The sequence below is a fragment of the Ciconia boyciana genome, chromosome 1 (genome assembly GCF_034638445.1).
Source record: "Ciconia boyciana chromosome 1, ASM3463844v1, whole genome shotgun sequence".
In the NCBI taxonomy this organism is placed as follows: domain Eukaryota; kingdom Metazoa; phylum Chordata; class Aves; order Ciconiiformes; family Ciconiidae; genus Ciconia; species Ciconia boyciana.
Genome location: NC_132934.1, coordinates 80,805,740 through 80,831,662, shown reverse-complemented (window position 1 = coordinate 80,831,662; position 25,923 = coordinate 80,805,740). Strand labels below are relative to the sequence as shown.

The following is a 25,923-nucleotide window of genomic DNA, read 5'->3' as shown; positions in this document are numbered from 1 at the left end:
CTCTGAGGTTACAGGTTTATGCATCTGAGGTTTGTGTAGCTGAGAAGAGCAATGTTCACAGCTCTTTACACTGGTCGTATGAGATTGGGTTATGTTAAGCTAGCAAAGAGCATGCACGCACAAAAAATTGATGGATCTAGGAGGTGACAATAGCCTAAAAACAGGGACAACCACCATTTGTAGCTAATATATAAGATGTGTGTGTGAATACTGTAGGTATCTGAGCCTAAGTCAGAAAGTCCCAATTTGATCTTTGCAATTTGTTGCTCAGTTTCAGTCAAGTCTGTCCCCAGCTTCACCTCCCCGTAGGAGCCTGGTGACACCGTACAGGTCTGTAACAGAGCACCCACATGGGAAAGACCCGCTCCAAATGCTGTAGCTGCTGGACGTGCTTCATTCAGTGCCTCTGTTTTCATTAGACTTTAAGGAATCCAGCCATGACATGCCTCTCTCTAGACCAAGTTTTCTTAATTCCAGTGTTCATGGAGAAACTTGCATTGTTTGGGTGGTTTAATTTTTTCAGAGGTTTTGCCTGTTAGTCAATATTAGAGCGATTGTGTCTTGTCCTAGAAGTATGGCTAAGGGAGAGGGTCCAGGCAGATACCAGTTCATTGCAGGGGTTGCACAACAGAAAAAGCAGCACATAGATCTCTGGTACTATTTTTTTTGTAACAGTCAATGTGTGTAAAGTTTATTTAAATGATCTAGAAAAAGCTTGCTTGTTCTTTGCGCTGAAAAAAACCCTAGTCTCTGCTTTGACAGAAGTTTCATATCTCTTCAGGAGGAGCTACCTACAGAGGAGGAGATGATGTCCCTGCTTAAATAGCAGAAGTTGGTGCCTTCGCTTAGTCCCAGATATAAATGCCTCATTGCCATCAGTTTGGATTGGTGACTCTCTGACTCTGAAAAGAACAAAAACCCATATAGTAACCTCTCTTGTTAGGATTTAAGTGAAAGCTGGGTTCTTGCCACGATAAGCAAGCCTCATTTCTTTCACTGTTATCTTGGACCCCCAAAAAGAAAGAGAGTTTGTGCCTTTCTGTTTGAAAGTTAGCCAGAAAATGATTCCCATCCCGTACTTAGGTACCCAACTGCCTGAATTGAGCTAGCCAGCTCAACTCCCTTTACAGGCACTGGAGAAGGGTGGCTTTCTCTTTGGGCCGAGTCAGAGCAGTACTATAACCTCTGCAGGAGGCTGCTGCTTCTCTCCACCTCTCTTGTTTGAAACCCTTTGGAATTGGGTTCTAAAATTGGACCTTGTGATTAATGCTGCTTCCTCTCAGAGCACTCTGATTATTTAGAAATAATAATGATTTGTTTCAGTGCCAGACTTGGTGAGCGCAATTGCTTTTATGGACCGTAAAAAGGAGGGAGGCAAAAACGTACATTCTTGTTTTGAAAAATTACTATAGTTTAACAATCGAGTTTAAAAACAAAAATGCCCCCTAAAATGAAACACCATAAATATGAGTTTATTGGATAATTTCTTCATGTGGTGTTAAAGACTGAGCAAAAGGGTCATCTCACTCTCCTATTCCAGTTCAAGAAACTAGAGCTTCATAAAAATTCCCGCACTGGAGGCTCCCTAGTGGACATCGACCTTGATTCAGTAACATGAGACTGACTTGCATATATTTTAGACTCTCGCAGTCATGAAAGTACTGTTCCTGATAAAACTGTGATGAAGGCAAGTGTCTTGGTATTTCATATCCATTAAAATAATTGTTTTATCTAGGAAGCAAATTGAAGCCTTATACTATTTTTTTCTTTTCTTTTTTTTCCTTTTAATAGAAGTTCTCGCGGTTGTTATAGTATTCATTTCCAAAGCAAATTCAGAAAACCTATTAGGTGTTGCAGCCCAACATAGAGGAGCACTGAAGGGTTCTGAGTAGAGAGTTAAGGTGATAATAAAGCCATCAGTATGTACAACCCTGTAGTTTTATGTATTACTTGGAACTTCAGCTTCTTTGCTTCCCTGAGTACAGAGCATGGTATTGAATATGGTTCAAGTTCCTATCCTAGAAAAAGACTTGTTTACAGAATGAATTCTTGCTGGCCTGGAAAAGCCCTTTCTCAAGGAGTTATGTCAACTCATTCAGTTGATCCTGAAGACATTAGACAATTAGATTCGAGGTAGAAAAAGCATCTCAAGGCCCCCACCCCCTTTCCTCAAATTTATGAGTTGTGACTTAGGGATTGGCATTGTTATTGATGTAGGAAGGGAGTTGGTTAGAAGACGTTTTCAGCATCTAGGGCTAGCCCTGCTGCCGTCAGTTAAGTCCATTTTCTTTCCCCATGCTGTGAAAAAAGCTGCAGTGCCTATTTTCTTGGATTTTTAATTAGTCAAGTTGAGGTAAATAATCATTTGTTTCCCTTCTCAAGTAACAGAGTATATCCTTCTGGTCTAGCCATTCCTTTTGTGCAAGTGGCCTGGCTCTGTCAAGCTGTCAGTGTCAGGTGCCATTGAATCACAGTCTTCCCTGGTCTGTATGTGTCCTTTGCGTCCTCAGTATGTATCAGTGTGCAAAACCAACCTATTCTGGCAGCTTCACAATGCAGTCCATGAAAAACCACAGGAGCAAGGTCATGAAGAGTTAAGACTCTCCTGAATAAATTCACCGTCTATATTTCTTACACACTTGGGGGAAAGTCTTACCGTTGCCACCACATCTGTGTATTGTCAGAATAACTCTGTCCTCTTATTTGAATTTCTTCATATAGTTCTTTTCCAAACGTATTTTTGTCCTCAGTGGTAATCCCAAACTTTTTTTTTGGTCATTTACAGAACTGGAGATCCATTCTATTACAATTAAATTCAGTTCAGAGAAGAGTAGTTAAACAGTAATTGTCAATAAAGCAGATAAAAGCCTTTGGTAAAATTGGATAACAAGCATGAAGGGATTACCGTTCGTGACTTATAACAAAAGAAAGTATTGTTATCTGAAGCAGACCATGGAATGGACAGGCTAAATTGGACCGGATATGAAAGGAATAAATTAAATATAGAGCAAACTACAATTTTTTTGGAAGTGTACACAGTCAGATAGTTTTCAGAATTTGTTGCACTTGAGATTTGAGTGCATCCCTGATGTGCATAAACTCAGCTCTTGGGGAAAAGAATATCCATACCTATGCATACATAATCTGGGATTTTACTTCCTTATATTTTGTTATGAGTGCTGGCTGATGCAAAACTTGGAGGGTTCAGGTTGTATGAGTATGTTACTGTATTTCCATGGAAAATGTAAGCTTAAAGGAAAACCCAGAACCTAGATGAATTAATCGTACTTTGCTTTGGGACAGGAATCATATACAGCAAAACCTGTAAATTACGCATGGTTTGGACACAAGTCTCAAGCTGTCAGCAGTCATGCTCAGTGCTGCCACTATTAATGAAGCTATCTGTCGGCCCCAGTCTTTTTCACCCTTAAGATTGTGAGTTTTAGAGAGTTTTGGAGTAGAAATGCTTTGTCGTCTTCAAAAAAAGGATACTAATGCTGTCCTGCTTCAGATTTTGTTAGTGATACACAGTTGCTTGGTGGACTTGGGTTGATGGCAAATGGGTGCAGTGTTCACTCAACTTGAGAAACTCGTAACTGAAGTTATAGTTAAGTAATAGTGGAGAGGAATAGCGTTATACTAAAAACTAAAACCTCTGCTTTTGGGTATAACAGGGATATAGTGAGAACAGTGGGAGAGCACTAATAATTAAAGTGTAGTTTGAGTGGCAAGAAATTCGACAGACAATTTGTATCCTGTAAGTCTTCCCACTAGAGCAATTCCTGTAGTGGAAAAAGGGCTGAAACCCACCATGTTGTATGTCAGTGGTCAGAAAGAACGGATTAGTGTAGCAGCTGAAAATGCCAGTGTCTCATGTAGTGCATTCCCACCCCTGGAAATTAACAGTTGTACATTGGAGAATAGTTGATCTTGCCTGATGGAAAGGCTACAGGTCAGAACATGACCCATGTTTACATATTAGTCAGTAAACTATTAAAAATGCAATTTTTGTGTGAATTTAATTACTAATCATTAAGGTGGTGTTGCTTCTACTTAGCTGTAGATTGCTGTTGAGATGCAGTTGTGTTGGGGGGGGGGCGGGTGTGTATCAGGATACTTTAACTTCTTGAATTTGCTACCGAATCTACGGATTTCTGTTCATTGTTCCTGACTTCTTTCATATAAATTATTTAGGTAATTTCAGCAAGATTGGAGTGTTATTCTGTACTATATCTTCAAGACTCAACCTCTTCCATATCTGGATTCCAGCTGGTAATGCTTCTTCATCATGTTGGTCTTAGGCCTAAGACAAGATTGTCATCAGCCACCAGCTTTTCTTCACATGTGCTTTGCTACACATAATGTTTCCATATTCCCGCGAGCTTCTCTGTGCTTTTGCTCCCTTGAAGCTTTGTATCTAGTGCAAACTTGTAAAGTGTCAGTAATCGCTATCATAGTTGTATTCAGTTCTGGGTGAAGCTTACCTAAGGCTGGCACCACCATGAGGAATGATCTAAACTTTTTGTGTACCCCTGTCTCTGGCATTGCTCCCTTTCCTTGTTACCTTGTATTTTTTTTCCTGTGGCCTCAACTTTTTGCTTTCACTCACCTGTTGGCCATGGGCAAGAATTTAGAAGATTACCTGATGGGGGGGACAGGTCCTTTATCCATACCATGTTATTTATATGTCCTCTAGTACAGTGGTTTCCACTTGCAAAATAAATTTACTTGTATGGTGTAATTCACATAAAAACTCAGGTACCATTTCCTGTCCAATTTTGTTTTATGTTTAAAATGTGCGTGTCAGGTTTTCAGTGGCATATTTATAATTCAGAAGAGAGCATGCTCCCCACTTACCTTGCTCAGTGTCCAATCTGTTAGGTTCTCACTTACAAATTCAGCTGCCAAATTCAGCTCCAGAGGTACCTGCAGAATGGCACAGAGGGCTGTGGGTTTCTCCCTATTAAAACAAGTCTGGTAACAAAGCACTATGAAATAAACATAAAGGTAAGGGAACATTGCAACACCAAGTTTAAAAGACAGAAGACTGCCAGCAGCTTTGGGATGTGATAGGAGTAGAGTTCCTGGCTGTATATCAACATATGCAGCACTTGCTCTTTTGTGGCATTGTGCGTTGCAGGTTTTAAGCATTCCTGGCCTGAACTTTTCAGTTTTCCCTCTAGATGTTCTTACGTTTTAAATTATTCTTCCAAATATTTATTCTTGAGTTAGCTAGATATGTTAGGTTCCTGTTATAAATGAAACAGTAAGTTTGGCCCTAGAGCAAGAATCAAAACCAAAAATCAGTTTGCAACAGTAAGGATCTATGTACAGGCAGAAATGCTTTTTCATGTGTTGTGCTGGCTTAGATCCTGCTGCAGGTGGGAGAGTGACCATTCCCCTTCCCCTTTGATAATGACTGGTAGTGGTGGTGTCTCCAACCAGCTGTTCTGAAGGGTAAATTATAGTCTGTATGTATTATGCTTGTAAAATGAATTAACCATCATTGTGCTGAGTGTCCACAAAATTACTAAAATCACAAATATAGCAGGCACTAATTTTTTTTGAACACGCTGTAACTTCGTGGGTTCCCCCCTCTCCCCCCCAAGTCTTAAAGTATAGGGTAGGGAAGGAGTGCAGTAAAAGAGGCACTTCTAAAACTTCCCTCTTCCCCTCTTGCAACCTGTTCAAACAGGGTTAGTGCCTCAGATCCTTCTGTGCTCCTGGGTTCAATAAGCAGATTTTCTCCCACTGGTTCAGAGCAGTATGAAATTTCCCCACCTGTGCGTGTTGGCTTTTGCTATGCTCAAGTTTAATGTTCCCAACTCTTTATTTTCTCTGTGCCTTTTTTCTGCAGGTTTTTAACAGATGAACTGTAGTGAGTGAAAACACAGCAACAAATACTATATCAGATTAAATCACATGTTTAAAGTTGTCATTTTCTATTCCTACATGGAAAATTGGGGAGCATTTTATAGCTGGGTAACAGAGACTGCCAGCTTTCTAATATAATGCAGTTGTATACTAGAAGGATCTCTCATACCTAACAGTGAGTCTTTAAAGTACTGGACTGTAAATTCACAATATATTTAGATATAGAAAAGATGTCTATTTGTGTTTGAGGTTTTTTTAATGCTTGTTTTACATGTATTAGCATATAATTTACTTTATGTGCGGTTAGTGTTTTGTTTACCATGACAGCTGGTTTTTCAAGTTAAATGCAAAGAACGATTTCATTGTTTTGTTAAAATACTCCGAAATAGTTGTATGAGTTTTTCTGTAAAACCACTCAAATTATTATCTTCTGCAGGAAAAGCTTTGAATCGGAGAGATTTTTGTTATGTTTGTGTGGTTTCTTACTGCTTAATACCCTCTAGTGTTGCATTCTTCTGAATTGTGCCACGTAATGTTTGGTTTGGCTGGCTTTTTGGAATCAGAGGTAAACCCTAAGTAAAACATCTAATTTTGAAAACAGAAGCTAATAGGATTTGCCTAGATGGGCTCCTTCAGTATCAGTACTATACTTGGGACTTCTGCATGTGTCTACATTTTTCTCCTGTTGTCTTGTCACTGACACCTCTTTTTCACCTCTCTGGAGGGTTTCTGAAAGAAGAGCAAATGGGCCTGGCTCACACTGCCTTCACCCCGTTGGTTCGGCGCAGTGCAAGATGATCTTCCATGCTTCACAAAACCTGGGCCAGATGATGTCTTCTGGACTGAGGGGTGCTAATCTTTTCTGCCTGGGCTGGCAATAGCTAGCTTGCTTGAGATGCTTGGAGACTCTGTGTCTGTGAGATACAAGGGAAGAAAAAGTGATGTATTCTTCAGAGAGGACTGAAGTATGCTCATTAGTGCAGAGGGAGGTAGCCCGCCAGTAGGTGTAAGGATAGGAGTTGTTGGTCCCTTCTGCATCAGTGACTCAACTCTCCGCCTTCTGTATTGATGCAGGAGAGGTGCAAAAGTGGCAGCCCTGAGGTGTTGGGCCTCTGGCAAACAACTGGATCAGTTTTATCCGAATAGTATTTATTGGGCAGGAAAGCAACATTATTTAAATAAGCAAAATATTGCTTGAATCTTATTTTCTGCTTTTGTGAACGTCAGAGTTTCACACAAAGAAAACTTTTTTTTTTGCTGATTTTGAAAATCTCTGGTTTTTTAAATAAGATGTGCAATTTCTAGAGGCAGCTTCTGTATGCAATAGTTCCCCACATGGTTGCTAAATAAATGTAGCTTTCCCTTTCCCAAAACACTTATCAATATATCCTTGTATCATTTCTGTAGTACCTATTTCCAACTCCCCCTCCCAAGCACCAGCTGAGTTTCAAAACTTGTGGTTTTATCTAGTTAAATTGTTCAGAACGTGATCCTTTTTTTTTCTTTTTCCAGATGCTGTAGTGAAAACAGGGAAGAACACTTCTCTGCCTGTTTGTAAACAGCATGTATTTTTTTTAATGGCATTCAGTAAAATTATTTTCAGTTCTGTGAGCTGATGGCAAATGATCAGCACTTTTTTTTTTCCTTCAGAGCAATTCAGGGTTGAGCTGAAAATTTTAAATTGACACTTTTGAGCAATTGGAAGCATACATGGGGTTTTCCCCCTTAGGGTAATAGTTTGGTGGGCATATTCTTTGTGCCTTGTTAGAAAATGTCTTGTGAGTGAGGCCTGTGCTTGGGGGTGGATTTTGGATTTTTCCCCTCCTCTTTCGATGCGTCTCTGTGCCAGAAGTGATTTGTATGCAGTGTGCATGGTTAACGTTGGCTCTTACCAGAAGAGCAGGTGAACGATCTGCAAAAGAAGCTTGTAGGGAGAAATGCTAATGACTTGGATTTAAAGCTGTTTTAATTGATTTTTAACTTCAGAATTCCAGGTGCATAAATACTAGAAGTGTAGTTGCTGTAGAATGCATAGCCACTGTTCCATAAAAATTGAATCCGAGTACTTGATATTGAGCTGCTTAAACTAGGAATGGAAAAGTAAAAGCAGTCTTGCTTCCTTTATTGCAAATTCTAACCTAGAAAAAGATTGAGTGAAGTCTCAGACATCTCAGTTATTTGACAATAATGTTTTCAATATAAAAATGAAGGGGTATTTGTTTCATTTGAGTGTGAAGCCTTTGGGTGGTATTCAGATCGCATTGTGGGCCTTTCTAAATGCTCTGTGAAAACATTCCTCCTTCTCAAGAAAAGCCAATCCCACCTAGGTTTGTATCTCCAGAATTAGGGCTCTAACCAAATCTCTGGTGTAATGTAGCCTGTCTCGTTATGCAGTAATTGCACTGTGTCCCTTTATTTCTACTCTTTTTACCCTCCATAGAGCAATCTCTCCTCTTCCCCCCCCCTTTTTTTTTTGTTTATTTTGTAGTGAACATCATGTAGCTTGTGATGGGTTAAAAATAAAGCCTTATTTTTGGTAATTTTGTAGTATGAAAAGACTAATTGGTGCATGCTGCTTTCTTACAGGAGAGTAAGTGATTTAGTGAGTCTAGTGGATGATCAAAGTATAGAAGAAAAAGAAAAAACAGTCAAGGCAAATAAAGCAATTTCAGAAAAGCTGAAATGAAAGAATTGGTTGCCTGCGTGTTCCTTACTGAGGGCATCAGGTTGGTTTCCATATCAACAAACTGATAAACAAATCACAAGGACAGGAAGTGCACTGAAAATGTACTGAAGTCCTAAATGACATTATGAATTCATTTAATAATAATAAAAAAAGCCTAAGGAATGAGGGTTACATATAAGTAAGCCTGATTTACATACCAAACAATAGGATGGAAACTATGAAAAAAGAATTAGCAGAGTGCTGGAAATGTGATATGAAAGGTAAGAGCCAGCTTGGTTTGGTAGAGCATTAAAGTTCATTAGGGTTCCTTGGAGGAGTTGGGAATCAAGAACATAAAAATGATCCAGTTGGTAATAGTGTACTGAGAGAGGGGCTGAATAAGAAGGAGATGTTTTACTTATGAAAGACTTATTTGGAATGATAAAGAAAAAGAAAATCTCACTGAGGAGAAATTGCAGAAGGATCTCATGATACTGAACATGCTGTCCCCCAGTTTCAGTTGATGGAAGACAGGGCATCTCCCTGATAGTTTTTTCAGCTACTTTAATCCCTTTTCTCCTCTTGTTCCTGGCAGTGCCGTCCTGCCTTCTCATGTTTTAGCACAGGTACCTACTTGATAGTATGGTGAGCTGCTTCAGGGAATTGATTGGGCCCCAACTTAATCCAGTAGAACAGAGAATAAAATTAAGTGATTAGGTTTTGGATAAAAACTTTTACTGTTGTAAGCTGCGTCTGCATTAAGGATTGCTAGGATAGTTATACCAGCAAATTCTGTTTAATATGAGTGTAGTTGATGTATCTGTGTAGTACCCTGTGTGCAGTTTATAACTCAAAATTTTGCACAGCGATGTACAGTGGGATGACTAGATTTTTGCTTGTAAGAAACAGCCCAGAATGCCAAATGGCAGATTTCTCCCTCTTGCCCTCGTGCACTGGGTGATGTGATTTGGGAGGTATGACCATGCTCTCCTGCCGTGGAGAAGAGAGTGTGTTCCTAGGGCTTCAGTTTAAGATACAAGTATAGGGAGTATCTTTCTCTACTTCCTGTATTCAGGATGTATAGGGGGATAAGGAGAAGAATTCTCCCAGGTTTTTATTGAAAGATAAGAAGTGAGTTTGATTATGACTGTACTGAGAAGATTCTTGTGTGTCAAAGCAGGGAGTGAAAAATTCATGGTAGCAGCTGACTTGTCTAGTTTCAGCCCAAGGCTCTTTTAAATTACTGATTTCTAAATTCTCATTTACAAACTAAGTATTTACAGTGCAAATGTTTGTATTTTTAGTGCAAGTCACTGTAAAGAAACATTCTTTTTCATTGTACAAAAACCTTAAATTTTATCTGGGAAAGATGGTGAACAGGGATCCTGCTGTTTTCTCACCACTCTCCACCACTTGTAGTTTTAATGTAGCTAAATAATCTTTTATACTTGCTTTCAGCATTTTGTTCAGTTCACAGGTGTGTAGATCTGCTCCTTTTAATAGGATCTCAAAGAGCTGTTTCAAACGGGTGGTTCTGTGTATGCGGGCTCCTCTGGGGCAATGGTGAGCGACTGCAGCTTGAGGCACTGCCAGGGTGGGCCTCTGTGAGACTCCTCAGCCCTGAAGAGCTACCCAGTGGCAGCACGCAGTCCTGGCTCAGCATCTTTCCTGGCCTCTTGAGAGACTGTGGCGCAGTTGTTGGGGGTCTTTTTGTTTGTGTGTTTGTGTTTTGAAAGTCTGACAAAACTGCCAGTTGGTTTGCTTTCCTCTGCTATTTTCTTGTTATAGTCAAAGAACCAGGGTAGGTTGGAAGGCAAGAATTTTCCTTTTGTTAATTTGTCCATCTCCTGTTACATTAGCTTATGTTTTAGTTTTCTGTTGGCTTACCTGCCGCTAAAAGGCTGGCTGAACTTTGCAGAGTCTGGAGTGATTCCTGTGCAAAGGGCTGGCTGAAGCCTTCCAAAGCACATCTGCATCTTGCTTCCATCTTGCAGTCAGCTAGGGTCTAGGGATGGTGTTAAATAGATGACAGAGAGGGGCAATTGTTTCTTTCTATATTTATTTGGCTTAAACTGGCAAAATTGTTTTTTCAAATACTGTTTTTTGAATGCTGCTAAGTTCTGAGAAGCTTCATTTCCTGCTTGCTCTAAGAGAAACCAGAAGATGGCTTCTGTTTTGTAACTGTGGAAGGCATGTTGTTAGACCTTTTGTGTCTCGAGATAGGAAAGGTTAATTTACAAGTTCAAGGAGCAAGAAACCTTTCCACCTGCTCAAACAATTGAAATTCTGCCTTTGTGAACATTCAGCAAAAATAGCTGCTTCTTGTTTTTTAATGAACCTCTCTTCTTCCTTGGGATCTGTGACTGAAAGGACAACCATATGCATGTGACTCTGCAATGCATCAGCGTATGTTTGACAGTTAACTCAAATCTTAATTTAATCCCACAGACTCTCAGAAATGTCTGGGTGGAAATGAAAAACAATCTCTCATCTGTGTTTTTCTTGTCAGATTGCCCAGCATATTCTTTAAACTAGAATACCTGAAAACAGACAGCATGATGGCTAGGGGATACTTCTGCATACTGAATTGTTTCTTTCGGTTTATGAAATGAGAATATCATGTAAGTTTGTGCTTCCATGTTGATTTCTTATGAATGAATTTCAGTGGTTTTGCTAAGGTATTCTTTTCAGGGCTTGTGAAAACCTTCTCCAAAATCTCATTCTAGTTTTATGCTGTGTTGTTGATACTGAGCTAGAGACAAAGCATCAGCTTCTGATCACTTCGTCACAGGTTTTCTTTTTTCCAAAACTGGAGTGTTTGCATTTATCCCTTATTTTAGAAATTAATTCCAAGAAAAGGGAAGGTCTGGTGATAATTTTGTTTCTCCTGCTAGATAAGGTCTGAATAGGAGACTAAAGCCAGCTCTAAAGTGGAAATCGTCATATTGCCATACTGGTTACAGGTGGGTCTGCCTAATTAGTGTACTGTCTGATGCCCTAGGATAAATGCAGTTATTCACATAAAAGTACTATCACCAGGATAATGTCTTCCTCTAGAGGGAACCAGTATAGAGTATAATGGGAAAAATACTTGTATGCCTTACAAAATATGTGTTCCAGTAGGCCTTTTTCTAGTGTATGGTAGACATACATAGATGTGGAATTTTGCACATTGATTTCTCCTTCTTGTCAGCTGAGTCTTTTAGCGTGTCTGACATCAGCTGTGGAGGCTGCAGTAGTTCATTTTTACTGACCTGTTACAGCTCATTGTGTTAAAGTCACTGGACAGACTCATGTCTAGTTTTGATGGTCTGAGCACTAATAATCTGGGCTGTGAAATGGAATAGCTGAAGTGCAAGCACCTGTGGAGTCCTGCCAGGCCTCCAGCCTTCATCAGGATGCAGGGGATGGGGGGATGGGGTGGGCAGAGTTAAAAAGGTGCAGCTTGGTCCGCTGGTGCTTGCTTGTCAAGCATTTTGCGTACATCTGGGTTGTTCAGTCGTTTGCTAGGCATACCGTTGCTTTTGAGGAGAGTAAAATAAAAAAGGCTTGGTTTTCAGTGAAATAAATCTTGTTTTGTTTTAGTCCAGTGTATGTAGCAATGCTTAAGACAGGTGGTTCTGAGCCAGCTGTGCCTAGCTGAAATGAGAAACTGCAGCTTTGTTGGGAGCCTGTGGGCTCCTAAAACAGAGAAGTTTGAGGCAAGGAAATTTAGTGTGTTAGGATGTTGATAGCTCACTACTTACTTCACACCCATTCCCCACATAGCTGCTTTTAGTACGTGCAAGAGTGATGTTGTAGGGGCAGCTGAAAAGCTGCATAGGGTAAATCAGTTTGCACAAAAAATGGTCTTGAATGCGTTGGATGTTAACATAAATTATTGTAGAGCAACTCTGAAAATGACATTCAACTAATGTCCACACTTACTTATTCCCAGAGAGAAGCTATTGTAAAAGAGTACAGTTCTCAGCTGGCTAAGAACATCTTTTCTCTCATGTTTATCTTGATTGTATCCCAAAGGGATATTTCTTCCTCTCTTTTATGAAGAATTATCTCCATATTTAATTTGCTATGTGCATTTTTTGCTTCTCTTGGAGGACTGAAAATATTTCCTGAATTTTGCAATCGGTTGAGAAACTTTCAACTAAAGCCCTTATTTGAAAATCCATTTTCTGTTTCATTTGATACTTATTATGTCCTTCTGGATTGCAGTTTCCATCCCTCTGTCAACCTGCCTCAAGAAGTTTCTGTTAAGGATACCTGAAGGGTCACTTGATTCAAATGTCTTTTCTTAAATTCCTGAGGGGCCGCGAACATTTCTTCTACTTAAGTCAAGAGCTATATTCGACAGCCAAACACATTTATTGTGCGTAATTTTCCTGAACTACTCCAGCACCTATGCTTTAACTTTGTATTTCTTTGGTAGATGAGCGCCAGTCCTGCTAGTGCTGGAGCTGGAGCAGGCTGTGTGTCACAAGGACCACTGCAAAGCTGATGAGCTCCACAGGGGTTGCTGCACTTCTGAAACCTTTGTGGGCTCTGAAGTTTGGCTGCTGTTTGGGTCCCTGTAGAGCTCAGAGGTTCTTAGGGGCTGAAACGAGCATAATTGCAAAGTTGGAGCATTCACTGTGAAGGGCCTTGCCAAATAATTGGCTGTCCCAATTAAGCAGCTGCTCTTCCCACTGAATAATGTTCAGGAAGGTAAACGTTTGCCTGCCCTGTAAGGTGTCTCAATTAACTGCCTTAAAATCAGCTAAGTGTCGTGTGGGATATCTCTGTTCAGTGAGTGAAACAGTTGCATGCATCTCGATGGGAGGTGGTGTTTTAATGGCACTCCTAGCAGGAGCCTAGTTTTGTGCAGGATAGTGGGGCTGAAAGGATCTGCATCAGTGTTGGGGAGCGGTGCAGATCAGAAAGTTGCAAAGCTGATGGGTGCTGGCGATGAATTTCTCTCCCTCTGTGCATACTGTCAGAAATCACTGCTAAATTATAGCATTTAATCTTGGCGTTTGTACTCTGCAAGCTCTTTTGTATGTATGTGGGATATTCTGCCATCAGTGTGCCTAGATTTTAAGAGCTTTTTAGAAAAGCTCTGTTATTTATTATATTTGTTCATCGCAGAGAATGGAACTACGAAATGCTGTTTCCTCTTTCTTTGCTGTGGCAAAACCTTTTAATTTGGGGAAAATCAAAACTGTGAAGTTACCGCTGTACAGTGCATAGTGATTTCTGGTGCCTTTTAAGAGGAAGTTTTATTGCCTGGGTTCACCTTACCTACCCAAGATGCAAAAAATTAAAAAATGCTGAGTCTAAAGATGCATAGAAAAAAGTTTGTAGGGAAAAACCATCAAAGCTCTTCCTCTATTTGTTCATAGTTTTTGTAGATGGTATAACCTTATAAGATAAACCAACATTCTGGGTCACAGTCAAACAAAATACCAGCTAAGTACTGCAGTCTAAGAACCTTCCTCTTTTCTATAAGCATGTCAAATACTTGATGTGCCTTAATTCCTTAAAGGGGGAGGCTGTATCATTTCCTGACATGAGTCCCTAATATTAAAATTACAAGCGTAGATAAACAGAAATACACTGTGTTGTTTTTTCTGTTAGATTTTTATAACAGCTCGCAGCCATTTCCAAAGTCTGCTAGTGATGTGACAGGCATGGCATTTAACAGTATGGATAAAATACAACAGATGAAAAATAATGAAGCAGTTCAAAATATTATGGTTATTTGATTAAAACCAAAGTTTTTAAAAATACAGTGGTTAATTATTTAAATAGGAAAAAGAAGACTAGATTAATGGGATCAGTCTGAATCAGCTGTGGTATTATTTCTTATTAGGCTGAAGAGAGATTAGGCTCTGTATGGATTGATTTGCTACTAAATAAAAGCTCTTCCTACTAAGCCTGGTACTCCTGCTAGGTAAGAAAGTATGCCATGTATGTTTAAAAACCCCTAGGCATAGGGGTACATTTATTCAGTTTTGCAGTTTTTCGCATTTGAATGAGTTGCTGCACTACAGCTTCTCCATACTACTTTTAAACTCCTTTCAAAGATGAGTTTGGATGAAGTAGCTGGTATGTAAAGTACAGCAGCGAAGTCTGGGCTTGCCGTCCCTGTTGTTGACCCTGGTGGGGGGTGACCTTCAGCAAGGAGGCAGTAACAAGCAGCTGGACTGGTCCAGAGCTCTAGTACCAGCCTGTCCTGGTAACTGCCTGGAATAACAGTACTGTCAGCCAAAGTTAAGAAGCATGAGAAAGCATTCCTGTTTCTGGACCCAAGCAGGCTTGCTGAAGTCAGTTACAGCGTGTCCATATATTGCTGTCTGGATCTTATGGGTTTGGGATTGCCCAGCATGGAGCCCAATTCTGTACCACTGTACAGTAAACATGCTACATACATATGGGTTTTTTTCTTAAAATTCAAAGGACAGTATAGATTTTAATTTTAAATCTTTATTTTCTCCTCTTCTGGGCTAGAATTAAAATCTTGAGTCCTGGATTTAAAATTTATAGCAAGGTATAACTAGGTGAGAAGAGAGGCAAACAGAACAGTAGTCTTCTGGTGGTATCTGAATGTCATAATTTAGCACAAGACATTACTTCTCAGTTAATATTTTGCTCTATCCTGTGGGCTCTGGTGGTGGCTGTTTTGTGTGTGGGGGGTTGTTGTTGTTTGTTTGGTTTTGGGTTTTTTTGGTGGGGTTTTTTTTGGTGTGTTTTTTTTTTTAATGGGAATAATTAAACATGTTTGAGGATGGGGAGGAGGGAGAATGACCCTTACCTTGTCTGTATGGCTGGCTTACCATCGTTCAGTAAGTCTGTATGTTGTAACATCTTCCTTTCTGTATGGTCTCCATATGGATTACTTACCAACCATTATATAATGAACAAGAATCTGTAAGCCTTCTGGAAAGGAGGAACCAGCACACCTATGTGAACAGTTTGATATTACCTGGAAGAGGGATCTGAGATCTCTGTAGAAAAATCTATAGAAAGAGCTCTGCACTCCAGTCTGTCTGCAGGGAATTTGCAGTCCTGTCCGTTCCCCCTACTCTCCTTTGGATGTTAGCCAGGTCTCCCTTGCCTCTTAGCAGTTGCAGCTAACTTAAAGCATGGTTACAGTGGGGGCATTTCTTACACAGTTCTTCCCATCCCCTTCTGCTCCTATTCCTGGTGCCTATACCCTGTACTTGCTCAGCTGTAGCAGAAAAGGGCCGAAGTACACTTTTTGAGTAAGAAAGCGACTGTTGTTGGCACCCGTGCTGATTGAGGCAGCTATAGAAACCTACACCCTGCGTGCAAATGGAAGTGTTCATGGAGCTGTATGCTGGGATGCATTCAGACTGATGACTGATTTTTAGCCCAGACCTGGTCCTTGAATCCAGTTTCTTCCATGGCCATATAAGCCCTGTACTGGAAGCAAAGATGATCTGCGAGAAGTTGCTTAAAAGCAGCTCACTGGAAGAAATGGTCATCAAGCTATAACCTGCATTACTTTTGCAGCGATGAAAAGCCCAACTTCCCAAGTGAAGCACAGCCCTTGATGCCATTGGCTGGAGCATGGCTGGTTCCAAAGATTTTTAATGGAGACATTAAAACCTGTAGGCTTTCAAGCAAGGTGGAGGAAAACAAACAGGTGGTAGTGAAAAAAAACTATTGGAGAAACTGAGCAGAGGTCACTGGAGATGATTGGAAATGTTGCTGAATCTTAAAGCCAGTTCTGTGTGCATGTGTGCTCCTCTGACAAATGAAATAGGGCTGGTTTTGTGAAGTCTGGGAAGGCTTTTCTTTGTTTCCAAACTACCCTTACCTGTTTTTGCTTGAGTAATTGCAGTGTGCGTGAGAGGTGAGAGGGAGACGGGGAAGAAGATGAGGCTGTACAGCGACTAATGAGCTGTTTCAGCCTGAAAAATTGGTCTAGCAGGGCGGCCAGAGCCTTGGAACCTATTAACCTTGATGAAGTATTTGAAAGTCTAGGACTTGACAGCTGGGGTAAAGAAGGGTCTTTTTAAAGAAGTTTAAATAAATCTCTATTTTTCTCTCTTCTTTCTCACACGTGCTCTCCGGTGAAATGCTGCCTTTTTTTAACTTTTTTTCCAGTATATAGTTCTCTTATTGCGTAGTTTGACCAGGTGACTTGTTACTGTGCTACCTATCTGAAAATTACTGGGATTTTTTTCTTCTTCCTGATGGAAAACCAGTTTCTCTGTAGCACTTGTTCATGCCTACAGAAAACTCACATGTTCTCTTCAAATATTTGTGCTCTGTGTTTAAGACAGGCACATTGCTTCATAAAGAATGACTCACTTGGGATCAAATAGGGCAATATTTGTGTTAATCAGCTGCATTTCTGTCCGCAGATATAGCTGTGCATTAAAACAAACATGCTGTAGACATGAATTAAGGGGAAAAATATGACATGGAATTTCCTGACTTTTTAAAATAAAAAAATAAATCTTTGCCAAGAATAACTTCATCTGCAAATGTTTCTTAAAATGTGTTGCACATTTGTTTTTCTTTAAAGGATGGGTGGCCAGACCTCTTCACATGTGGGCACCATATAGCGACATATTGTGGTTGTGTGATGATCTGGGTTAGTTTAAAGGCTTCAGATCTTTCCTAATCTGGATTGTTTTGACTGAACCAGGTTAGGGAGCACAGATACAAGCAGGTATGCTGGCAGATGTCATGGGGTTATGAGAAGCAATTTAGGACAGTAGTCTGCCCCAGCTGCAACAACAAAACAGAGCAAGCTTAATTGACACACTTCGTCTAATCTGTTTATATTATATGTTACTTCTGTTTAGTTATGCATTCTGTTAACAACCCACAAAAGTAAATCCATTCTCTACCACCTGCAGAAAAAGGACAAATATTCTTAGCCCCTACTAGTCTCCAGCCATAATAAAGTGGTTTCCCTTACTTCACCTCAGTCTTAAATGCAACTAGGTAACTTCCCTCCCCCCACTACTTGCTAAATAATGTTTAAACATGTGCCAATATATGCTGACATGTTTTAAAACTTGCTTCCCTAGTCTTAAAAGATTTTACGGAGTGTTTTGCCTGGTCAGTGGGTGCAAACTATGCTTCTAAACATGTTGATTTAGCTGCCTGTCTCTGAATTTATCTGGAAAAAAAGGACATGAATTGGTCTTCCATCCAGTCCACTTCACTGCTTTCCATGCAACTGCTATGTCCCCTATAAGTCTATACTCCCTTTTTCCATTTCCCCTTTTATGATAGTCTGTAATACATATCTTTGCTGTTTAATGTTGAATTCTGAGGTTATTGTCAAGATCGTTGGATATCCCCAACTTTCTTACTTGACCCAAGGAAAGAAAGAAACATACGGAAGTATAATATGAGATAGTACTGTGGGTTTGTCTTAAGTTGTTTTTCTTCATCTTTTTGTAAAGTAACTTTGTTCTGTTGTGTTTCACAGGATGTGTGTACCTTACCCAATAGAACAGAGCTCCACAGACACTTTCTATGCAGAATAGAGAGTGCCTTTGCCTTTACTGGAAGTTGTATCCAATGTTCCATTTTGTAGATTTATACATGATTGCTTTCTTTTTTTGTCTTTTCTCTTTTTAAAATAATTATAGGTTCATGTATTGGACGGACTGGGGAGAAGTGCCAAAGATAGAACGTGCTGGGATGGATGGTTCAAGCCGCTCCGTTATAGTCAACACGGACATATATTGGCCAAATGGACTGACGTTGGATTATGAGGAACACAAACTGTATTGGGCAGATGCTAAACTGAATTTTATCCACAAATCAAATCTGGATGGAAGTCATAGGTAAGAAGTTTTTGTTTGGTGCACGTAATGCTGTGCTTTCTTAGAAGATGTTGCTTAAGCAACGTCATACGTTGTGTTGGAGGGAATTGTCATGTTAGCGCTTGCAAAATTTTAAGCAAACTAGTGCTATTGGAAACTTTTATCCTTCCTCATCGTCCCCTTTTCAACACTGAAGTTGAACATGTGCTCCTCTTTGTGGTATCCTGTAACTCTCACTAAGTCTTTTCTCAGAACCAGTCCCATAAAGAAATCCTTGAATCCTATTCTTAATTGTGTAAGACTATATAGCAAAATTGTCCCTTTTCAATAGGTCTTCTGCACTCTGTTGCTGTGATATTCAGAAATGCAGAAAATAATCTGAAAAAATGGATCATCATATACTAGTATTTCAGTTTCATTAATCCTAGGGGTTGGGAAATTAGTGGAAAACAGTCTTTACAGAGAACGATGCTAAAATGACTGTTTTCCGCTAACAGTTTTATAGCGCTGATGTAATTCTTTTTGATCCAGTTAAGGCTGCTTCTTAATTAAGGGTATAACTTGTACTTTGTATCTATGCATTTATCCCTAATTTGGGCGATGACCCTCTTTGTTAAATGAGATAGCTTTGACAAGTACTGTTTGCACACACAAATGAATCACAGTTAGCTTGTGCCCAAGGTATCATATAGAAATATAATTTTTTTGAGGTTATACTTTGCAAACTTTTGTGATGCTTCAGCTGGTTTATCTAGGCATGAAATATCTGTTCTTATACTCTTCGTTCTGACCTCTTAGGGACTTGTCCCTTCTTTCACCACAAATGTTAATCTGGCATAAAGAAATAAATCATATTGACAAGATAGGTGCTTTGTGTGGACTTGTGAGTAGGAACATAGGCAGCCTGCATGAAACATATCAACTGTCTTCCTGTGGTATTTGAACGCCACAGTTTCTTGTAATGCTGGTTTGAAAGGTTATGTCATTTTCTTCTTAAATTCTGCCTGTTAAGAGACCAAAAGTTCATGCAGTATTTTTGTAATAGTGTTTGTTTATAGAAGGTAGCAGGAGTTGGATGCAGTTTGAAATTTGTGTCTTTTGATATGATAACTAGCTTTGTTAATTCCAAACACGGAGATAAGGATATCTATTTTGAAGTAGTCCTTCGTTTGCTGTTTATGTCACAACAAAGAAAACTTAATAGAACCAAAAAAGAGAGAAATATTCTGTAGTGCTACTTTCTTTAAAAAAGGAAGACTGTCACATAAGTTTTCAAGTAATGGAGAGGAAGGGATAGGAATTGTCATGTACAATAACAACTTGAGTCTTTTTTTAAATTTATTTTTTTTAATTGGTGCTGGTTAACTGGAATACCCTAAATCTTTTTCTCTGTTAAAAATTATTTATAATGTTGTATATGTCCTGTGATAAGACTAGAGAGATCATGAAACCAGATTTGTAACAGAACTTTGAAGAGTCATCTCGACAGAAAGCAATCACACGTGGGGCTCAATGTCAGAGCTTGCCACCTGAAAAATTGCAGTCCAAATGTGTATTTCTCACACAAATATGAAGCGCTCACAGTTGCTGTAGGAGTAACAGAAACAAGCAAAACTGAAACAACCCCACCCTCCAAACAATAACACCAGTGAGAAGAAAGTACCACTCCAAAATGACTACTGGTATGATCACACCTAAATCCCACTTTGGTGGCTTTGTCCAACAGGATAATTTGGTGGCTCATTTTATTCTTTAGTCACCCCTTTTTGTGCTCTTCTATTTATATGAGAGGGAAAGGACCGCCTTAGTATAACAACACACTACTGCAGTCTGGCTGATGCCTTTCTAGGAAGAGAGTGCATATCAGGTGCTGCATTAAATGGTACTGCTTTCACTGGTGTCCCCTGGAAAGTGATGCAGGATGTAGAGATGATTTTTGCAATGTTAATTGCTTGAAGTGTCCACCGATCAAAAATCGACACTACCACCATCCAAATCTATATTTATGTTTTTCCCATGGAGCACAAACCTCCCTGTCTTATCTAGTGTCTCCAGTCTTTCTGGCTCCAGAGCTACTTTAGTGTCTCCTGCTGGCACCGCTGCATTTTCAATCTTCTTTCGCTACAGACTTCTTTGCACTTTTTCCCTTACTGGTGGTCTGTTGCTCAGTGGTGTAAATATACTTGGTTTTGGTATTTTGTTTTTATTTTAATGGTGTTTATTCCCTGGCCTGCCTTTGGCTAACCTGGAAGTTTAGCCAAGGTTCATTCTAGAGATAAGGCTGTGAAGGTGCTGGTCTTTCTTGGTGTGTGGGGCTGACCAACCTTGTCTGTCTGCAGAGAGCTACATCTAAAAGCTGTCTCATGACATAGAAGTGAAGTCACCTGCGTCCCAGCAGTTACCTCATTTCAGAGTAAATTATCTGGAATTGATGAAACTTGTATAGACAAGTAACTTAGATTATTTTTTTTTTAGATCTACTAATTATTTCTTACATATTCATTAAAAATAAAACAATTAGTCTAATACTTTAAAGTTGTTGGGTTTATTTTTTAAACTGATACTGAAATATATCAGAAATATTTCATGGCAGAATGCTAATATGTTACCATTTGAGGGGGAGAAAGGGAAACTGTCTTTAGAGAGGAAAGCGCATATGAGTTCTCTTAAGTTCTCAGAAGCACACACCACTTCTAACAGCACCTGTTTTTCCCTAGGCATGTGAGAAAGTTCTGAAGATTCAGAAAATAGTCAACATCTGTATCCAGGCATTTTTGTTTTGTTTTTTATTCTTTGCAATTACCTCATCGAGAGGGGAAAAAAAAAGGAAGGAATTGCAGAAGTTAAGCTGTGCTACAATGGGATTTTATGTATTTTTTTCTCTGCTGTGACCTCTTAGCCTGTGCCTGTCTTAAGAAAAAAGGTCTTCTGGGGCTGTCTGAAGTGATTATTTTTTGTTAAATACTGTCTTTCAGTTATTCAGCAAATTCGCCTTTCTCAATATGATATTTTACAGCTCTAATTCTGTATTTTGGCTTTTAATTATTTTATTAATATTTTTCAAGAACTGATTTTCTAATACTAAAAAAGAAAAGACAATTTTTAATTCTGCAGACAAAACAAAAACCCTTGAGATCTTCCTTTTCAGTAAAAAAAAAACCCAACAAACAAACCCAAACCAAAAAAACCTCCACAAAACAGCTACAAAGCCTTCAGTCTTTGTGGGTCATCCCTAGTCATCCCCACCCCCCAAAAAAGAAAAAATAACCAGATTTTTCTGTGAACGGTGAAACTAATAACATGTGGGGTTAGAAGGATTTCTACTTATCCCTCCACTCCAGCAGCAGTCCCTCTGGCTTCTCTCTGTATGTTCCTATTCCCTGTGCACACATGCATGTGCACACCACCACCACACCCCCGCCTCTTTTTTCTCCCTCCTTCTTGCCATCCCTCAAATGCACCCATGGCTTCTTACATTCCTTCACCCAGCATTATCCCTTGCTCCTGTCTGTGTCCCCTGTGCACTTTTGCTGGGTCGGCAGCTCAACGAAGTGTTCCTGGGCATCTTATTTCAGCCGCTCCTCTTGTCAGGTGGGTCAAATACAGGGTTGCTCGCATCTTCACAGCCATCCATTTGTTAAGGAAAACTTGTAAAAATAAAAATCTTTTTCTGATACCTGCTTTCCTGAATGGTTGTCTAAGAGATACAAGATGCATTGGGTATGGAGTTGGAGGAGATGGCTACTGTACAGACACAGCTAGAATGATCAAATACCCTTGTTTCCGTGTGAAAAGATGACATTGTGTGATTAGGCCAACTTTTATCCATCACCACTTTTTAAATCCCCTTTTAAGAGGGCTACCTTTTAGAGTAATTTTCCTTAAGAGTTAAGAATGGGGGAGGACAAGATCATTACCATCAAGTGCATAATCTAACTTAAAACACACTTTTTGGCTTATTTAGAAACTGATAGTTTTAGTGATTTGTTCTTGATATTTAGACCATTCTTCTAACTGCTGTTTTATATTTAGAAAGTAAGTTTAATTTTTTTGTTGCTATCTAAATTTCTCCTGACTAAAACAGATTTTGTTTGTTTGTTTTATCGTTGTGAAATGTTACTGGTTTTTCTGCCGCTTTACCTCCTGTCAACATGTCTGGGAAAATATGCTTCTGGAAGCTGGAGCTATTGAAGAAATGAAAAAGGCAATTGAATTATTGAAAGACATATAGCTTCATAAAAATACGATGTTCTAGATTTTAATAGTTTTGGTAACTCTTAGCAAAGGAAGCAGATGAGTAAAGTTTTGATCTGTCAAGTTTTTTGGTGTTGCATAACATGAGGTGGGAAAGAGTCTGCAGCAGATAAATGATTGTAAAAGCTTCGTGTAAAGCAGGATGACATGAGTTTTAATTGCTTTGGGGGAAGTGAGAAATATTTAACAGGAACTAACGTCTTTATATCAAAAAAGAATTTCAAACAGTTCAAAGAAAACTGTTTTTGAGGTTTGGATGGCGAGAGAGTATACAATGTAAATAGGAAAATATTTTAATTAGTGTCACTGACAGTATTAAAATATTGAGGTTCAGACCTCAATGGACTAAAATTTGGAATGCGTGAAAGTGAAACATTCTTGGCATATTTCTAAATCTGTAAGAAATCCGTAACTTTTTTGTCTTTTTATTCCTGTAGTCTGACTATCACGTCTCTATACCTGGCACTACACAAGAATTAAAATTTAAAGATTTATGTGTCAGAGAAGGATATTGATATGCATGGATGCTTCACTTCTTGCTTGCAGGGGTCTGGATAGTGGAAGAGTACAGTAGGCAGGTGGGAGGAATATGCAGGGGAGAGAGAAACAAAGGAAGCCTTGATATTGGTTGGTTTTTTTTTTTTTTGTCACCTCTTCAGACAGGAACTAGATAAGCTCCCTTTGGAGTCGGTGAGCCTCTGCATCAAAACTAGTAAGCAGCATGACAGCACAGGCAGTAGCACTCAGTAAATATGTGGTAGAGTTGTAAATTCATGAGAGAACCTCTACAGCACATTTTACGGGGATGGTGTATCGTTTGTTACCTGCTAGCCCTGGGACTTATTAGCCCTGGCTACTCCAGTGATGGGCTCATTAGAATAAAGAGGAAGAGCGCAGAAGTTGACGACTAATGCCCTTGGTTTGCCAGTGAGAGAAAGGAATGAACAGTTTTTCATGTCAGAATGTAATAATTAAAAAATTAAATTGGTGCATAGAAGAGATGGTTTTGTTTTTTGCAGCTCTCGCCCCGCTCTTATCAGAGCGAACAGTTGCTTTTTGTGGGACTAATTAAACAAAACTGAATTGCAGACAGCTCTCCTGTGAGTAGAGTACCCGAGATAGGTTGGCCTGCTAAGGCAGCTCTTGAATTAATTTTCTCTTCCTTTACCCTGCAGCAGCAGTTCTAATTAATAAGTTAACATGTTACTGGCTGAAGGGAAATGCACTTACAAGGTCCCCCAGGAAGTGTTTGTGCTAATGAGATGGGTTTTGAGGCCACTGTAAGAAAACATACTTTCAGCAACTGTCAGAAAGCTGGGAAGCTCTTGCGAGGAGGTGAATGTCTTAAGTTTGCACTCAAGCATTGATTTTTCTAGTTTCTGTTTTCAAACATCAGCTTATGTCTGTCTGCCAGATGATTAGTTGCAGATTTGATGAAGCACTAAAAATACCGTGTCCCTGCATTTAGAAGAGTTTCTTTTTCATTATTTACATATAACATGTACAATATATGACATTATGTGCAAGGTATAAAATACTGCGTTCTGTGTATATCGTTGTGTATGTTTCTGTGAGATAAAAATGCTTAATACCCTCAAGCAGTGAAAAAGAATCAGTCTGTGGTGAAAACCCTGTTTCAGTACCTCACCAACACATACAGGGCAGTGCAGTAGACAAATAGTACCATAATTAAAACAGCTAGAGAAGCCTCCATAAGCAGAATTAATTAGATTATTTGGACACAGAGCTAGGGTGAATTGCTTGGTTCTTCCCCAAGGTGCTTCTGAAATAAAATGCTGGAAAGGTGGAGCTTCAAAACATCTGTAGTTGACTGTGTGTGATACACGTACACTGTGTATATAGTTAGTCACTAGGTCACAGGTCTCTGTGTATTTGTAGACTTGAAATAAAAATATGTAGTACAGGGTGATTAGCCCAGGTGGATCAACGGAGCAGCTCATCGATACTGCTTCTAAGACCTGAGATGGCAGATGCAGAATTAGTTCAGGATCACAGCCCTGCTGAAAGCAAAGGAAGAGCGGCTTCAGGTTAGAAAGTACATGGACCACTCTGCAGTCAGTGGATCTGCTGGTGCACCTTCCTTCTAAACTCCATCATCTCCTCCTGCTGGCTTCCCAGTCTCCTCCCCTCTTGCCAGAGGCCTTTCATCTACACTGCGTGTCGTGATGGTGTTTGCCTGAAAAATGACCCACAGAATGACTTCATTTCTCAACCACAGTTTTACTTCTGATTGACTTTTTCAGACTTCCATTGAAGGTGGGATTTGAAATATCCTAGACCTGTTATTTGTTACATATACTTTATGGAAATACATGGTAATAGTGGCTTAAGTGGCAAAAGAGAAAATATTTTGGTTTTAAAAGACAGTATTATATCCCACAAGTCATGTTTCCTGTTTACTTTCTCAGGTAATTAGAACCAGGCTTGTATTCTGATAGGAGTATTTGAACAAGCATTCATGGTAAATATCCAGCTTAGTTTTCCAGGTTTGCTTTACAAATGTTTTTGTTAGGTTGGCAGGAGAGGAAACCTTGTAAGCTTCTGAGGGAACCGGAGCTCCCTGCCGTCCTTGTGGCATCCTTGGTGTGGTGTTATATGGTTGTCTGTTGGTCTTTCATCCTGCTTCATCTGATGGTGTGCGGGATTTGTGCTGCAAGTTCTTTGGCCACTTGCTAATATTTCCAATTGTCACAAGTCAAAGCTATGTAATTCTTGCAATTTCCTGAATGCTCAGGCATTAAGTAATCTGTAGATAGAGAGAAACATTTTGTGTGAAATATTATAATTTGCTTCATGCAAGCCTGTCTGTTTATATGCTTTCTTTAACATGATGAGCACTAAAAGCAAGGTTCGGAAGACGGGTCTTTACATTTTTCATCCTTCATGAAGGAAGATGTGATGGTAATTACAGTATAACAACTTTTGTTTTTCTTATACCAACATGGAAAAAAAAAAAAAGCCTGATAAGAATGTAGTCCCCAGGTATCTTTAACTGAAAATTGATCTGGTATAGCAAAAGAAGGAAAATAAATTAAAATTTAGTAAATGCAGATAGGACCATCCCTTAAAGACTTTTTCAATAATATATAGACTAATCAGAAAGCTTTTATCTCTAGTTGCTATGAATTTCCAGGTCTTAATATTGTATTGGCATTGGATGCCAATATGGTAAATTTTGCCATAGTATTAAATATGAAGTATTACATATTAAGATGAATTACCTTCATTTTTTCCCAGTCTTCACAGTTGTATTTGAAATGGGATTGCAAAGACTGATACAACAGTACCTTTTTTTTTCCCTTTCTGATAGCCTAGGAGAGA

At 39.3% G+C, this 25,923-nt stretch overlaps 1 protein-coding gene across 4 annotated transcripts in view; it reads left to right on the top strand.

Moving 5' to 3' along the window:
- The window catches only part of LRP6 (LDL receptor related protein 6), a 130,578-nt gene that overhangs the window by 40,121 nt on the left and 64,534 nt on the right, over positions 1-25,923 (top strand). For all 4 annotated transcript variants that reach the window (XM_072876662.1, XM_072876638.1, XM_072876648.1 and 1 more), the window contains one exon: positions 18,151-18,348. In XM_072876662.1, the coding sequence (XP_072732763.1) occupies positions 18,155-18,348 (194 nt within the window). In that variant the 5' untranslated portion in view covers positions 18,151-18,154. The remainder of the gene's footprint in view (positions 1-18,150; positions 18,349-25,923) is intronic.